This window comes from Prionailurus bengalensis, chromosome E4 (assembly GCF_016509475.1).
Source record: "Prionailurus bengalensis isolate Pbe53 chromosome E4, Fcat_Pben_1.1_paternal_pri, whole genome shotgun sequence".
NCBI lineage: Eukaryota > Metazoa > Chordata > Mammalia > Carnivora > Felidae > Prionailurus > Prionailurus bengalensis.
The window spans coordinates 35930088-35948295 of NC_057360.1; the positions used below are offsets into that span (position 1 = coordinate 35930088).

Consider the following 18208-nt stretch of genomic DNA (forward strand, 5'->3'; position numbering starts at 1 on the left):
TTTAATCAATGAATATAAAATAAATCTTCATGAATATGTCAACCTTATTTTTTCCCAGATAGTTGCCATGCTATCCAATTATTTATCAAATAATTCATGTATTTTGCCTCCGATCTGCATTTCCACCTTTCTCATATGCTAAATAAGCTTACATGTTTCGGCATTTAAACTAGCCATGTTTTTTAGTCCTATCCCATTATCTACCTTAGCTATAAAATATATGTGAACGTTTAATAATTAATGTAGGCCTCACACTGAAGTTTCCCTTTTCAGAAATTTCCTGTCTAGTTTTGCTTGCTTATCTACTGTTGATGTACTACAGGTTTGGAGTGAAGACTTTGGAGTCACTCAGCTCTGATTTATAATCTCAATATCCAGATTGTGGCTTTGGAAAATGAGAACTCATTCACCCCTACATGTCTACATTTCTAAAATAATGGTAAAAATAGTAGCTATCCCAAGCATGTTGTGGAAATTCTGCTGAGAATAATTTAGTACTCCACAGTTTGCTGATCCTAAAAAAGTTGCATTAAACATTGTCTTAGAAACAAAATCCTGGGATGCCTGGGTGGCTCAGTCAGTTAAGCGACCAACTTTGGCTCAGGTCATGATCTCAAGGTTTGTGGATTCGAGCCCCACGTCAGGCTCTGGGCTGACAGCTTCGAGCCTGGAGCTTGCTTTGGATTCTCTGTCTCCCTCTCTCCCTGTCCCTCACACTCTCTCTCTTTCTCAAAAATAAACATTAAAAAAAAATTAAAAAGAAGAAAAACAAAATCCTAAGTCAAATTTCATAAATACAGTCCAATGAAGTATATCCCAATTCTGGGGGAGAAAAAAGGGTAATAATGCCTTTAGTGGAAATATCAAAAGATAATAAAAGATGAAATTATAAATATGTCATTCTAATTCTCTTTCCTTCTTTCTTCCTTCATTATCTCTAAACCTTATCTGTCGATAATAAAAATCTAAAATCTACTTCCTATAGGTTTTGAATATAACAACAGTTCCTTTTTAATTATATAACTGAGTATATTCTATGGGCTATATACTTGCTTGACAAAATATCATTTCCACTCAACATTTTTTCAAAGTTGGCACTTTAGGGATAAACAATGAAAAGTTTGGCTCACTTCTCTTATTTGTATCTCCTGTAAAGTTTGTTTAATGCACGCCAAAGTACACTTCCAAAACTTTAGGACACTATGGCTCTTGTACCGACCTAGATTTTACCCAGTAGATACATGCTCAGAAAAAAATAGATGTGAACAGTGAATATCATAAAGCAGAAGCCACATTTATGTTGATTCTGCCATTTTGCCTGGTTTGAACAATCCTGGAAGCACAAGCTTTATTGAACTGCTGCAGAAGAATCAGAAACTCTTGTTTCTAACTTCATAAGGTCAAGGGACAGGTTATGGAGTATTTACTGTTGACAGCAATGACAGTAGATGTGGTATGGTCCTGACCTCAGCATTGTGCTGGTGTCTTCCTGATTCAACTTCAAGATCATGACCAAAACAGCACATGCCCAGGCCAGTTTTGTTGTGTGCTACTAGGAGTAGTAGGAGCATGTAGACATCATCAAAAAGTCTATCATACTTCTAATTGGAGTTTCAGCATAAAACTGATGGCAATTAAAGGAAAGGGGAAAATCTCATTAAGAGAAAAAAAACAAAAAAACCACGTTACTTCCAAACAAGCAATAATAGGACTGTTGAAATGAAAAAACAAGGAGAAAGCAGAATAACAATCTTTAATATGTTAAATGAAAATAACTGCCATAAATGAAAATAACTGGGGCGGCTGGGTGGCTCAGTCAAAGCGTCTGACTTCGGCTCAGGTCATGGTCTCATGGCTTGTGGGTTCGAGCCCCGCATCGGGCTCTGTGCTGACAGCTCAGAGCCTGGAGCCTGCTTCCCATTCTGTGTCTCCCTCTCTTCTCTCTGCCCCTCCCCCACTCACACTCACTCTCTCTCCCTCTCAAAAAATAAATAAACATTAAAAAGAAAAAGAAAAGAAAATAACTGCCAACCTAGAATGCTCTAGCTACTAAAAATATTTTTAAAAATAAAAGAAGTATTCAAATAAATTAAAACGTAAAGAGTAAGTCAGCAGTAGAACTCTACCAAAGAACTGCTATATGGAGTGCTGTAGACTAAAGGAAAATGAAACATGAATTCAAATGTATGGCATCAATAATGCAAAACCAGGAGTGAAGAAATGAACTCCAGGCGTGTTGTATGTTTTTAGGACTTTCAAGAAAGTTGCAGAAGTAATATGCCTACTTAATTATCATTAGTCAAGGTTCAGGATTAAAATTTCAAGGTTTGGGGTGCCTGGATGGCTCAGTCGGTTAAGTGTCCAACTTCGGCTCAGGTCATGATCTGGCAGTTCAGGAGTTCAAGCCCAGTGTTGGGCTCTGTGCTGACAACTTGACACCAGAAGCCTGTTTTGGATTCTGTGTCTCCCTCTCTTTCTGCCCCTCCCCCACTTGAGCTGTCTCTCTCTCTCTCTCTCTCTCTCTCTCTCTCTCTTTCTCTCTCAAAAATAAATAAACATTAAAAAAATTTTTTTTTTAATTCTAGGTTAAAGAATAATGGTTAAAAAAATTTTTTTTTAATGTTTTTGTTTATTTTGAGAGACAGAGCAGGAGTGGGGGAGGAACAGAGAAAGAGGGAGACACAGAATGGGAAGCAGGCTCCAGGCTCTGAGCTGTCAGCACAGATCCCGATGCGGGGCTCAAACCCACAAACTGTGAGATCACGACCTGCGCTGAAGTCGACACTCAACTGACTGAGCCACCCAGGCGCCCCCAAGAATGATGTTTTAAAAATGTGCAACTAATAAATTAAAGGGTTAAAGTAATCACAAAAAGTTACACATGATTGTCATAAATAAAGACAAGGAAGTAAAAAGGAAGGAACAAAAATTGGTTCATCAGATTTCGGCTTATGGCCACGATGGAGTAACAGGAACTGGATACACCCTCCACCTGAAACAACTTAAAAAAAAAAAAGATAAAATTTAAGAACCGATAGTTTTTAAGACATTAGAGATTAGGCAATGAGATGAACCCAAAAAACACCCCACAGCCTGAGAGTTTCTTGCCACACTGTAGAGTACGGTGGTCTTCCCAAGGTGAGGAGATGGAATTGTGAGTTATGAAACCAAAGCAGGTAGGGGGTCAGAGTGCAAATACTGGAGAGAAGAGAGCTGCATAGACAGAGATCTGCAGAGGGTCCACTTAGGTTTTTAGCTGAGTACTGACTAGAACATCTGAGAGAAAAACATGAGAGGCCAAGGAAGGTACCACCTGAGAAGATTAAAGGGCGGAATTCCTGGAATCCACTTGGGGGTTGGGGGTAATTCCTGCTCTCATGAGTCAGAGTGGAACACTTCATGATTTACATGGCATTCACAGTGTTCTCGGGTTTTTACCTCAGTAGTAGAGAAAAACTGTTCCTGTCTAACAAAGCTTATAGCAAGACCAGAAAGGGTTAGTTTTCAAGTAAAGTAACTGAATTCCAGAACAAGCTCAAAAGTATTTATAGGAGTACAGAATTATCCAGCATGAAAATAGGTAAAATTCACAATGTCCCCAAAGGAGAGGATGGGGAGGAAAGAAAACACTATTTGAAGAAATAATAGCTGAACATCTTCCAAATTTGGTGGAAACTATAAGATCATAGATCAAAGATAGTCAAATACTAAGAACAATAAACATAAATAAAATCACAGTAAGGCACAATATAATGAAATTGCTTAAACCTAGTGATAGAAAAATTTTAAAGCGCTCAGAAAAGAAAAAACAGCCCAGAGGAACAAAAACAAGAAGAGAGCAGACTTTTTGTCAGGAACATTGCAAGCCAGAAAACAATGGAAGCAACATTTTTAAAGTATACAAAAATTAGAAGAAAGAAAACCTGCATCCTAGAACTCTATACATAGTAAAATACTTTTTAAAAATGAGAGCCAAAAATAAAGACTTTTTCAGATATATATATTAGCTGAAATTTTCACTAACAGACCTGTACTATGAACCATATTAAAGGAATTCCTTCAGATTAAATAAAATGATACCAGATGGAAATGTGGTATTCAGTCTACATAAAGACTGAAGAGCACTTCAAAATAGCACCTATGTGAGTAACTTTAAAGATTTTTAGGTTATCTAAATCTTTTAAGAGATATATGATGGTTAAAAGCAAAAGTGATGAAAATTATACTTTATTATGAGTTTATAACATGCTAAGAGTAAAATATTGACAATAGCACAAAGGTTGGAAAGGCAGAAATAGAATATATTAGAAGATCTTTCTTTTTTTTTTTTTTTTAAATTTTTTTTTTTTCAACGTTTATTTATTTTTGGGACAGAGAGAGACAGAGCATGAACGGGGGAGGGGCAGAGAGAGAGGGAGACACAGAATCGGAAACAGGCTCCAGGCTCCGAGCCATCAGCCCAGAGCCTGACGCGGGGCTCAAACTCCCGGACTGCGAGATCGTGACCTGGCTGAAGTCGGACGCTTAACAGACTGCGCCACCCAGGCGCCCCAGAAGATCTTTCTTTATACTATATGTGAAGTGTTATAATACCACTTACAAATGGACTGTGATGTTAAAGATATTTACTAGAAACCTGAAAGTAACCCTGAAAGTAACATAACAAAGAGTTATAGGTAATAGCCAACAAGGTAGATAAGTTGGAATCATAAAAAACAAAACAAAACATAAAAAACAAAAAAGCAAGTATTTAATCCAAAACAGGTCAGAAAATAAAAAAAAGGTTTTAGTGGGGAAAGCAGATAGGATGAATAAATAGGAAGAGGATAGATTTAAACTCAGCCATATCGATAATCACATTAACTGTAAAAAGTCTAAACATCTCAAGTAAAAGGTAGAGACTGGCAGATTAGATTAAAATACAATGACCCAACTATATGAACTCAACAAGAAACCCATCCTACACAAATATACAAATAGGTTAAAGAGTAAAATATGGATAGATATACCATATGTAGAGGGTTTATGGTGGCCCAGAAAAGATGTGTCTATATTGTAATCTCTGGAGTCTTTTTTTCCAAAAAGGATCTCTGCAGATGTAATTAAATTGAAGAGTCTTGAGATCATTCTGGATCATCACAGAGGCCCTAAATCCAAGGACAAACATCCTTATAAGAGTGAGGCAGAGGGAAATTACACAGAAGAAAAGGCCATGTAACCACAAAGACAGAGATTACAATGATGGGGACAGAAGCCAAGGAATATCTGGGGCCAACAGAAAGTGGAAGAAGCAAGGAACAGATTTTCTCCCAGAACCCTCAAGAGAGAGCACAGCCTTGCCAACACCTTGGTTTCAGATGAATGCTCTCCCAAACTGTGAAAGAATACATTGTTGTTGTTTTAATTCAACAAGTTTGTGTGAATTGTTACAGAATTATGAAATCGATACACATGTTAACAATGATCAAAAGAGAACTGGAGTATGGAACAATGTAAAGATAATTAATGCCAATAAATTTAAAATGGTTAAAATGGTAAATTTTATGTGTATTTTACCATAATTAAATATTTGTAACATGTAAAAGAGAGAGAGAGAGAGAGAGAGAGAGAGAGAGAGAACAGGAATTGCTGTATTAAGTCAAATAAAATGGGTTTTAGAACAAAGAATATTACTGAGAATAAAGAAGTTCATTCTACAATTATAGAGTGATCAATTTATCAAGACAACATAATCCTAAAGATCTCCTCAATTAATAAAGAGCTTGAAAATACATGTAATTTAACCAGTTTTGGTTTTTGGTTCAAGGGGAAATAGAAAAATCCACATTTAAAGTCCAAGGTTTTAATAGCCAACTCTCAATAACTGACACAAGTAGACAGAAAAACAGTAAGTATACAAAAGCCTTGAACAACACTATCACCTAATTTGACTTACCTGATATTTGTGGCACATTCTACATGATAGCAGGACATTTATTCATGTGAACATGAAATATTTGTGAAACAGACCATATTCTGGGCCATAAAACAAGTCTCAATCAACCTAACGGAAGCCAAATCATAAAAAATACTAGAGTTGGATTAAGTTACAATGACATCTAGAAAATCTGCAAGAATTTGCTGTCTAAACACATATGTAAATAATCCATGGGTCAAACAAGAGATCAAAAGAGAAAGCATTTTGAACTAAATGAAAATGAAAAATATACCAAAACTTGTGGGATGCAGCTAAAGCAATACTTAGAGGTAAATCTATAGCAATGCCTACCTATTAGAAAAAAAAAGGATTTCAAAACGACTTAGTATATACTTTGAGAATCAGAAAATGAAGACCAAATGAAATTCCAAGTAAACAGAAGAAATGAATTAATAAATGATCTAAATTTCATATGAAGATGGGAAGAACCTAGAATAGTGAAATCAACTTTGAAAAAGAACAAAGTTGGAGGACATACACTGCTTGATTTCAAGCTTTATTATAAAGCTACAGTAATCAACACAGCATGATACTGGCATAAAAATTTAACAGATTGGTGGAAAAGAAGAGATTTCAGAAAGAGACCAATACTTATATGGTCAACTGATTTTTGACAAATGTGCAAAAGCAATTCCGTGGAGAAAGCATAGTCTTTTCTAGAAGTCAGCCTGGAACAACTGGTTGTCCATATGTAAAAAAAATAAGCTTTGATCCATACTTTGTAACATATACAAATTAATTTGAAACGGCTCAAAAAATATACAACAAACTAAAATGACACAAGTTCTAGAAGAAAAGCATAATAGAAAATCTTTGTAACCTTGGGTTGAGTAATGAGTTTTTAGATGCAATACCGTGAGTATAATGAATGAAAGAAAAAAATTGGTAAGTTGGGTTTCATCAAATAAGAAGTTCTGCTTTTCAAAAGGCACGGTTATGAGAACGAAAAGACAAGTAACAGACAAGGAGAAAATATTTGCGAGTCACTTATCTGATAAAGGACTACTATCCAGAATATTTAAAGAATTCTCAAAACTTACTAAGAAAACAACCCAGTTTTTAAAAATTGACAAAGACTTGAACAGGCTTGTCATCAGACATATGGATGGGAAAAGAACACTTGAAAAGATGTTTAGCATCATTAGTATTAGAGAAATGTAAACACAATGATATAACACTACTCATCTATACAGAAATTTTAAGATTATGTTTGACCATACCAAGTATTCTTGAGGATGTTACCAATGTATAAATATGCAAAGAGACATATTGGGTAGACACACCATATTGATTCACACTCTTAGAGCAGGGGTCTCATTGAAACTTATAATGGACAAATAAACCAGGAAGGGAAAAGATTTGAAAGGCTGGCTAAGTCAACTAAGTGAACTTGTTCACACATTCAATATGATATAAAGAGCAAAGAGAAGACTCTACTGGAAAGGCCTCTATGACCAGGAGGTGAAAATGAGAATGAAAAGTAATGGATGGAGTTACACCACTTTTTGTTTTTTGCTCCTCACAAAATTTTCTTCTATCTTGACTGACCCAGTTGCCTCAAGACTGGCCCTGTACTGCTGTGTACCAGTACAGCACAATATCAGTGCACAAGACACAACATTCATACCATTAATTTTGACAGTACATACTCCTAAGGGAATGGCAGAGCCATCACAGCTTTATGTGGCCAAATGAGGGGTATATGCAGTCCCATTACTAAGCAGCAAGGACAGTCCTATAATTCTTTGTCAAATCTAACACACATCCCTAGGAATAGGGCAAAGGGTAGGCCATGGTGAGACTGATGTTACTGTTTGCTTTAGGAGTAATTAGTAAAGCTGAGCCAGGGGAGGAAGGAATGGGTTAAACAGTCTGCAATAAAAGAAACAGGAGATACAGCAAATAGAGGGTTTGACCTGAAAATAATACTCTTAGCTGCCTCTCTCAGCTCCAGTGCTAATGACTAAGGCTAGAATACACTTGACTCTTTTCCCAGAGAGGAAAAACTGGACTCAAACTGATTTAGGAGTCTGCCCAGTCTCCACTTGGGTAAACTAGCGATGTGATGCAATACTCTCAGTGATTTGAATACCAGTATCTGTCTGGAGACACCTTTTGGCTCACCATTTGTGGTCAAATTTCCTTGATTGGTTTTCAGGTAACCTGAAGTTAAGAGTATTCCCAACTTGCACAATATGGAAGTTGTTAAAGAGCAAACATCTGCGTGTTCATAGTGAGACTATGAATCAAGATGAGTTTTCCCTGAGAAAGCTGCCTGGGTACGATGGGGAGCAGATTGCTACAACTTACCAGTAACTCAGCACTTACCTTAGAGCAAATGTGAACACAAATGTAATGAAAAGTCCTTTTATGAAAATGGCAATGGAATTTATTTATTTTTAAATGTTTATTTTTGAGAGAAAGAGAGAGATAACGAGCAAAGGCGGAGCAGAGAAAGGCAAAGAGAGAGAATCCCAAGCAGGCTCTGTTCTGTTAGCACAGAGCCACGTGGGACTTGAACTCATGAACTGTGAGATCATGACCTGAGCCAAAATCAAGAGTTGGACACTTAACAGAATGAACCACCAGGCATCCCTGGAATTTAGATAGCCTCGAAGAGAAAGTACCAATAGAAGGAAGACACTGAACAGCACTGTGAACAATTCGTCAGTAACACCGTGGAAGTAAATACATTATTGGATTACTCTTTTAATGCACCTTGATAAAGATCAATTGCGAAGATTGACAGCAAGAAGAACTTATTCTAAATATTCAAAAAATGTTCAGCAGGTATGAAACAATGATGCTTTGGCAAAGCAAGGGCAAAGTTTAGATCAAATTTCATTTTGTACTCATTTATATCATAATTAAAAAAAATACCACTTTCACAAACAAACAAGTTATCTGCAGTAATAATAGAATATTATTCATAGACTAAAACTATGGCCTAAAACCTGTTTCTGAAATAGGCATCTATAATTTTTTTTAGGTAAAAAAGTCCTTAATTTATATAAGCATCAGAAGCTACTCTAAGTGATCCTCCATAAACATTTCGTAAAATAAGTTTTTAGAATATTTCCTTCTTCCTTTACATGGGTTGGAAGTTTGTACACACACTCAAAAACAAACATGCTCTCAAATATTAGTTGGAAATAATATTTCTCTCCACTATTTTTAATTCTGGTAAGTTATAAGCAAAGTTTTTCATTGGAATTCTCCCTCTTTATTGAAAACAGAAAGACAGATTATCACTCTTTCTTTACACCAAGAATCAATGGCTATTTGAACAATACACAAATTAAAAACCAAGCCTATTAGATGGGCACTTGGCTGACTCAGTTGGTAGAGCATACCACTCTTGATCTTGGAGTCGTGAGTTTAGGCCCCTCTACCCATGTTGAGGGTAGAGTTTACTTAAAAAAATAAATAGGGGATGCCTGAATAGCTCAATTGGTTAAGCGTCCAACTTCGGCACCGGTCATGATCTCACAGTTAGTTAGTTCCAGCCCGTCATCGGGCTCTGTGCTGACATCTCAGAACCTGGAGCCTGGTTCAGATTCTGTGTCTCCCTCTCTCTCTGCCCCTCCCAAGTGCTCTCTCTCTTTCTTTCCCAATGGTAAATAAACATTAAAAAAAATTTTTTTTAATAAATAAATAAGCAAGCAAGCAAGACTATTAGCAAAATGTAGCTACTAGCAACAAGCAATCCAAAAGATAGTATTTTCTTAATCAGTAAAGATTTTTAAACGTACTAGGCTTTCATTGCTATAAGCAAAAATTAGAAGCTCTAAAGATAATAAATGTGGAAAAAAGTCACCTACCTATTGAGAAAAATTCAACAATTCTGAATACAGAATGCATACTGTGAATTTCTTCCTCTTAAGCATGAAGCCAAAGTATAATAGGAATAACAAGCTGTGCTAGGAATATGTAGATAAAATTTCCAAAGATCTAAAGCATGGATTTTATTTGTAAAAATCATAGCTATGTAACAATATATTTATCTATCATTTAAAACTAAATTTAAAAAATGACACAGTATGGTTATAATGACATCTACTGGACATTTGGGTTAATTACGGTTAACAGGAAGGTTAATTTGAAATTCACCTAACTTCACCATTAATAATAAACTCATGTGAACTAAAATTAGATTGCAGTGAATACATTTCTTTTCCTTCTTTAACATAATGTACTAGCTCTGTAGAAAAGAGCTACTTCTGAAGTAATAGGCTTCATTTCTTCTCAACCAGTCCTCCCAACCAATATACAATGACATACAACACAGACTTGCAAGCCTTTTAGCTTTTAGGTCTTAGAATCATGATATGGATTTATCACATAAATTTGGGAGAAATGCTCTTAATATAAATATAGGATATTACATAAAATTTTAAAAGATTAGTTTGAATTTCAACAACAGAAAAATTTTTAACACGTGGAAGTCATCTTACATATATTAACTTCATAGAAATATTTCTGGTGCAAATACTTTTTGGTTAAAACCATCTTAAAGGAAATTAATACCAATAAACATTGTATCCTAGCCTAATTTACTAAGGTAAATAGATTTCTGGGGTGCCTGGGTGGCTCAGTTTGTTGAGCGTCTGACTTCAGCTGGGGTCATGATCTCAGTCTGTGAATTGAGCCCCGTGTCGGACTTTGTGCTGACAGCTCAGAGCCTGGAGCCTGATGCAGATTCTGTGTCTCCCTCTCTCTCTCTGCCCCTCTCCTGCTCATGCTCTGTCTCTCTCTGTCTCAAAAATAAGTAAAAACATTAAAAAAAAATAGATTTCTTATACTACAATCCCTTTAAATGAAAGAAAAAAACCCAGAGCATTTGGGAGAGTCAACAAAAATCATGTTTGAAAAACACTGAGTACTAAGAATTCCTAGAACACTTTATTGGGAGAAAAAAAAATAGCAAAGAAATATCACAAATTCTAGAGTTAACTTCAATATATTCTTTGATATACCACAACGGTCTTCAGAGCTATCCTAACCAAATCTCAGCCAATTTCAGATTAATTAGGTGTAATCCTTATTCTAACAAATTAGAAAACTAAGTAGTTAAGTGGTCTCTGCATTTTTAGCTACTACTGATTCATTTTAAAGTTAAAAACTTTTATGGCTTCCATATATGGACACATTTTGGGACACTATCAGATTTCAAACAGCCACTGGAATTAGGCTTTGGTGGCCCTGAAACCACACTGGGTTAGTATTGGTAATAGTGACCCAAAACTGTTGAAAATGCCAAATTAGGTTTTAACACCTAATCATTATCAGGTCTATGTATATGACTAGGTGACAAGTTTCTCTTGTAAGCAACATCATACTCTTTCCAGGTCAAATTAGAACTCCAATCAGTTCAAAGGTAAGGGTTTTTAGTATATACAAGGGCAGGTGGAGTTTAATTTCCCTAGAGGAGCTCCCCTGCCTGTCTGGATGGTCCAGTCAGTCAAGGAAACAAATGGAGATGTTGTCTGGGGGCATTTGTGAGATTATTTTATCCCCTTGTCACTTCTAAGTGTGTTGGCAGAATCTCGTATTTTCAAAACTTGTTTTAGAAAAATGCTTCAATTAATCTATAAAATGAGAGTAATAAAGCTATTCTTTTCCCTTCTGGAATATGATTATATTCAGACTAATATAATATTTTAAGGTAACAGACACGAATAAGTGTTATAATCATTTCATGAGATAGTGGTTTCTCACAATCAGAAAGCCATAAAATAACAAAAGAAACAACAGTTTAGTTATTGTTATATATATATATGTGTGTATATATATATATACATATATATATATACATTTTAATTTTAATACAAAATTGGATTTTAGAAGTTGTACAAAAGAAAGCCAAAAACACTCTACACATGCATGATTAGCTTTAATAGTTCTTTTTACTGTACATACTGAAAATGTTTACATTTACTAGTAAGGAATGCCAAGCGTGTCCATCACCATTTGAATAGCTTGTAGGGGATTTGTGATTTCTTCCATGTTATCTCTTCTCAAAACCCAATCTGGTTTAAGTCTGAAAAGAATAAAAATCTTGCATTAACAAAGTTCTTCTCTTCAAGGGGTTACCTTCACTGTTTTGTCTGAACTAAAATGTGGCTACTCCTGAGCACATTGCTTCCCTTTTAACAGGTGAGAGGGCTTCATACTATTGCTGTTTACTATTTTCAGGCATTTCTTGTCATCCTTCTTCCTTTGAAGTTTATGCTGTTTAGCTCACCACTGCCTCTGGGTCATCTGTCAACCTCCAGTGTTTTGTTCTTTGTAAACCTGGTTCTTGATCTTCTCTCAACTTTTGCCACCATTCTTAGTAACTTCAACATTCATGCAGCCCAAAAGCCAACAACCTCTTCTGTCAGTTTTTGCCCCCTTTCCTTCTGTTCTACATTAACCAACCCTTTTCCACGAGATCACATAAGAGCCTTTGTCATCCCCAGAAAGTACCCCACCACTGACATCTCAATTTGAGGCTGCCATTCTCCCACCACTTCTGATCTATCCATGTCTTTTGATTTAATACGTTCACTGCACATATTCTTCCACCCTAAGATCTCTGATTCACTGACCTCAACATGCACCCGTCATCCATCCATCCATCCATCCATCCATCCATCCATCCATCCGAATGCTGATCTCACTTCCCTCCTTGTCTAGCTTAGGGCCATCAATATAATCCCCTTAGCAAATTTCATTAACGCTATTGTTCTCTATTAAATTCAAATGGAAGGTTCTATTTGGATTCCAAATTGAATTCAAATATCTGCCTTCTCCATTCCTGTACAGCTGAATAGGAAGAAAAGAAAAATTGCAGAAGCAGGCTGACTGATTTTATGTCAATAATTACAAAGTTAAATGGGTGCTTGAAATTGCCGAGTATGCTTCCTCTTTCTCCAAGATAACCATTTTATTCCTCTCTTCTTTTCAAATGTCCCTTCCATACATACCCTCCCTGGTCTGCTTTTGAGCTAATGTTTATAATCTCATACTTCATTAAGAAAATAGCATTCGTCAGAGGGGAGCTCATACATCTTTCTCACATAAATCCCTACTATGATATGCATTTCCATCTTCTTATTCTTTCCTGTTAAAAATCCAAATATCTATCAATTGTTAAGTGGTCAAAGTGTGGTATAGCCATACAATGGAATAGTACTCTGTGATAAAAGGAAATGAAATTTTAATTTATGCATCAACATAAGTAAACCTCAAAAACAGTAAGCTAAAAAAAGAATCCAGTCACAAAAAGCTATATATTGTACGATTCCATCTGTGTAACCATAGAAAAAAGGCAAAACTAAAAGTACTCAAATAAGATTAGTAGTTGCCTGAATCTAGGGGCTAAAAGGAGACAACTGATTACAAAGAGGCACAAGGTAACTTTGGTGTGATGGAAATATTTTATCTCAGTTGGTAGTGGTTTCACAACTGTACACGTTTGTCAAAAGTCACTGAATTGCATACATATATAAAGGGTGCATGTATACACTGCTGGTAAATTCTACCTAAAAAAAGTGACTATATTGAAAAAAAGGGGAAGCTAGTTATTCATTCATGTTAATTATAGTTTTAAAAACATAATTAGTATTAAAATTTACCAATTCCTTAAGTAGAAATCGTATATAGAAATGGTCCTCATTAATAAGTTTCAAGCAAGTGCTATTTTTATGTTATATTGTGAAATATGCAATCAAAATTCCAATTTGCAACTATTACACAGTTTGTTATAATGAGTAATTATAAAGAAAACTGCTAATGTTAAACCAGGTCAAAAAATAGTGCATTGTCAACACTGTAAGATTTATGCCTGGCAGAGAAGTGCTAAGTCACAAAAATGGAGACAGGCAGAAAAGGAAGGAAGGAGGGAAGGAAGGAAGGGAGGAAGGAAGGAAGGAAGGATATAAAACATCATGAGTTAATTTAGTTCATCAAAACCAATTAAATCTTTTATTAATAAGGTAAACTCAGAAAATGCTAACTTGATTATTTTAAAATAAAATTTTAATGTTGCTTCAATAAAATGTAAAAGTCATAGCTGAAGTTCTAATGTTATAAATACTGGGTCATAAATAAATTCATAAATAATAACAAACTTGTCCCTTAAATCAGTATTATAATTCCAATTTAGACCTTCTAACAGAAGAATGTTCCTACAGTTCTCTATAACAGAAGACCGAATTTTGTCATAAAAAACTCAACAAATATTACACTTAAAAAGGATGAATTTTACTGTATGTAAACTATATCCCAATAAACCTGACTTTACAAACTATGTAGTAGCATGGTTAAATTACTACCTAAGTTTCTAAATGCTGATTCTCTGCTCCTGAACTTTTAGCAACACAGAGCAGTAACAGACTTTGCAGCCTGGCATTGGTCTGGGGGTCACACTTATTAGAGTAGCACAAAAAGGTGTGAGGTGATTCAGGTTTGCTTTAGTGACAAGAATCATATTTGGATGGTCTTGTGTACCAGGAGACACAATATTGGGTGGTCTTATCTTTTCGTGATGTTGAGATTCATCAATGGATTTGACTACTGCCACAAACATCGATTTAATTCATCTAAAGCTTTTATCAAACATGCATGTTCATGGCCCAGAGCACACCTATTATTTCATGAGGGGCTACAAAATAATAATAGTTTCATATACCTTCTGCATTTATTAAACAGAATTTTTTTTATAGAAAACTTTTCTACAACAACCATTTGGTTACCTAAGATATAGTATGTATAAAAAAAAAAATGGGAAAGACTTGACTCCTTCCTTTTACCCGCAGTAAGTATCATGAGTGGTTTCTCTAGCATCCTTCAAGGGTAAGCAATGAGTTTTTTCTTTAGTATCATTATAGACTCATCAATTTTTCATCTGATGTGTTGCACTTGTTTGCAGTCCTCATGCCTCTGTGTCACTGCCTCACCACTGGCTTCCATCTTGTTGAGTCCACGGGGCAAGTTTCACACCTCATCTAACAGCCTCTTAGCAGCAAGCTGAAGGGCTGATGTGCTGCCAGTCTGGAACAGCGTCTATCCAGTCAGCAATTCCTGTCCAGAGCTGTTGGCTGGTTCTTTCTCTTGTCTCAATTCTGGAGAAATTGGGGTTACTCTGAGGTTCCGTTTGGGGCTTTCTTTCTAGGTATTCTCTTCCCCTGAGGTGATCACGTTCATTGCGATGGTCTTGAATGCTACCTAATGATTCCTGAATCTAATGATTACCTAATTTAAACCTCTAGACTGATTCTTCTGGCCGGAACCACAGCCCTGATTTTCTAATGGCTTCTTTGTCTTTTCCTCTAATTTCTCATAGGCACCTCAGACTTACCCAAAACAAAACCCACGCTTCAACGTCCCTTCCCACTCTATCTTCTGTCCTTCCTTACTTTTACTTCTTGTAATTATATCCCAGAGACAATTTCCTAGTCACAGCAATTTTAGCAGGCCCTCTGAGTGATACTCTATCCTAATAGCAACCACAATCTTTGTTACTTTATTTGCTTATTTATGGTCATTCTCCTGAACTATGTAATTCCATGCTGTACAATAATCACAAGTCCAGCACCTTAAAGCACAGGGTTCAGCTTTATACCATTCTTACTCTCTGACACTGGTGGAGGTGTCTACTTGATTAACCAGGTAAGCTAACACCCATTTTTTTTTTAAACTTCTAAAGTTACATGTCTTAAACTAGTTAAGCTACTATTATCTCTATAGGTTGGCTGTTGGCTGAATGGTGGCCCCCACACCAAAACGATACATCCACACCCAAATCCTTAGCATCTGTTAATACCTTATTCTGAAAGGGGGTCTCCACAGATAAACATAACTAAAGGATCTTACGATAAGATCATCCTGTGTTATTGGAACTGGCCCTAAATCCAACATATCTCCTTTTAAGAGACACAGAGGAGGGAGAAGGAGGAGAGGCCCATGTGAAGACAGAGGCAGAGAATGGAGTTATACAGCAATAAGCAAAAAACACCTAGAGTCACAGAAACTGCAAGTCAAAGGCACAGTCTGCCACAGAACCCTCAGAGAGAGTGAGGCCTTACTGACACCCTGGTTTTGAACTTCTGGTTTCAAGAATGTTCAGAGAATAAATGAGTCTGTGGTTATTTTTTACAGCAGTTCTAGGAAACTCATGCAAGGTCTCATAAAGAACTTCTCTAGAAGGAGAAATTTCAAGTACCAGGAGGATTATGGGAGGAGTTGGAAGTTGATATTTTGGCCACGAGGGATTTTTGGCAGCTTCCAAGCAGTATAGTTTGTCCTACATGCAGGAAAAAAAAGTTTATACGCCAAAGCTTATAAAAAGCTAATTTTCAGACTTAGCACTTAACTATTTAATACAATGAATTTATTGAATGACTATTAAATACCCAAAGCCACAGTGTTATTGCTTCATTATTTACTGAGATTGTCTACTTTAGAGTTACCAAGGATTCTATTCTTACTCATATGTTGTTTCTCACTGTCCAGCACAATACCTTGCTTTATAGTACATACTCAGTAATGTTTGCTGAATGAATGAATGAATGAATGAATGGATAGTGGCACAAAACTATAGAGTACATTTACTGCTTACCTTGAAACTATTCTGGTTCTTATGGGTGTTTCTGGAATAAATGGAATACTTATAGAAGAATTCTTCTTTTGGGTATAAAGTATTCTTTCAGTATTCATTTTATGTTTACGAGCTGTAAGTTTGTAGAGACTATAAATACGGTCAACAACTTTGGACCTACTTCGAACATCCTAAAAAAGAAAATGTACATTTATTTTATTTTATTTATTTATTTTTTTTAAATTTATTTTTGAGACAGAGAGAGACAGAGCATGAACGGGGGAGGGTCAGAGAGAGGGAGACACAGAATCTGAAACAGGCTCCAGGCTCTGAGCTGTCAGCACAGAGCCCGACGCGGGGCTCGAACTCACGGGCCGCGAGATCGTGACCTGAGCTGAAGTCGGCCGCTCAACCGACTAAGCCACCCAGGCGCACCGAAAATGTACATTTATTAAAACTAGTAACAATTTTGTAGCCCTTCTATGCTAGTAAAAGCAACAATAATAACCACCATAGTGTAAACTTATGAGCTTTTAACAAAATCAAAAGCCATTCTTTCCAAATTTAACAGATTGGTTAACATTATATAAACTAATTTTTAAGACAATTATAAAAAAGGCAAATATTTAAAAATTGTACACTTAACTCCATACTGAAAAACAAGGTAAATATTATAGTCAATATATGTATTATATGGAGTTACCAAAGCCTGTGAATTTTCTCTCTTCCTAGTTTCCAACGTTATCCACTTATCTCTTATAATACAACCCTAGGTCAAGTACAATTTCTTACCCAGACCACTGTATCTATATTTATATTTATATTAATATTTATATCTATAAATCTCTCTATCTCTATCTCTATCTCTATCTCTATCTCTATCTCTATCTCTATCTCCCTCCTTCCTGGTTTCCCTACATCCACACTGAATGGTCTTCATACATCCACACTTTCCCAAATCTATTCTTCAATCAGTAGCCAAAGTCATGTTAGAACCCAAACTGGAGCATACTCTCTTACGTAAGTCCTTCAGTGGTTTTGTTCTCACAGTGAAGGCCAGAATCCTATTACAGCCTACGGTCAACTCTCTGCAGACTGTAACACCTAGAGAGGTCTCACCATGGAAAAACTTGAAATGTACTTACGGTTACAACAAGAGGATGTGGAGCCACATATATGTGGTTTTCTACCTGGATAGGATCATTTGTTTCTTTCCTCAAGTAAAAGGGAAATGGCTATTTCTATAGCCATAGTACATTTTATTTTTGAAATTCAGTTTCTTTAATATGTTAGAAACACCTCTTATATCAACAAAAAAGGCAGGTTTGAACATATACAAAACCCTATTTAAATTGTGATAATTACTGGGGTGTCTGGGTGGCTCAGTCAGTTAAGTATCTGACTTCGGCTCAGGTCACAATCTCATAGTTCGTGAGCTCGAGCCCTGTGTTGGGTTCTGTACCGATGGTGCAGAGCCTGCCTGGGATTCTCTCTCTCTCTGCCCCTCCCCCACTTGCTCTCTATTTCTCTCTCCCTCTCAAAATAAATAAATGAACTTAATTAAAAAATTGTGATAATTACTGAAGGAAAAGTGTAAAAGTCTTAGACCTGAAAACCTAGAAAGATACCTGAAAGAAAGATAATTAATA

The 18208-nt window shown here is 36.0% G+C and overlaps 1 protein-coding gene across 4 annotated transcripts in view; it reads right to left on the bottom strand.

Moving 5' to 3' along the window:
* Window positions 1-11851: 11851 nt before the first annotated feature.
* The window catches only part of ASPM (assembly factor for spindle microtubules), a 53789-nt gene continuing 47432 nt past the window's right edge, over window positions 11852-18208 (bottom strand). For all 4 annotated transcript variants that reach the window (XM_043569083.1, XM_043569082.1, XM_043569085.1 and 1 more), the window contains exons 27-28: window positions 16581-16750; window positions 11852-12017 (exon numbers count right to left, since the gene is read on the bottom strand). In XM_043569083.1, coding sequence (XP_043425018.1) covers window positions 11915-12017; window positions 16581-16750 — 273 coding nt within the window. In that variant the 3' untranslated portion in view covers window positions 11852-11914. The remainder of the gene's footprint in view (window positions 12018-16580; window positions 16751-18208) is intronic.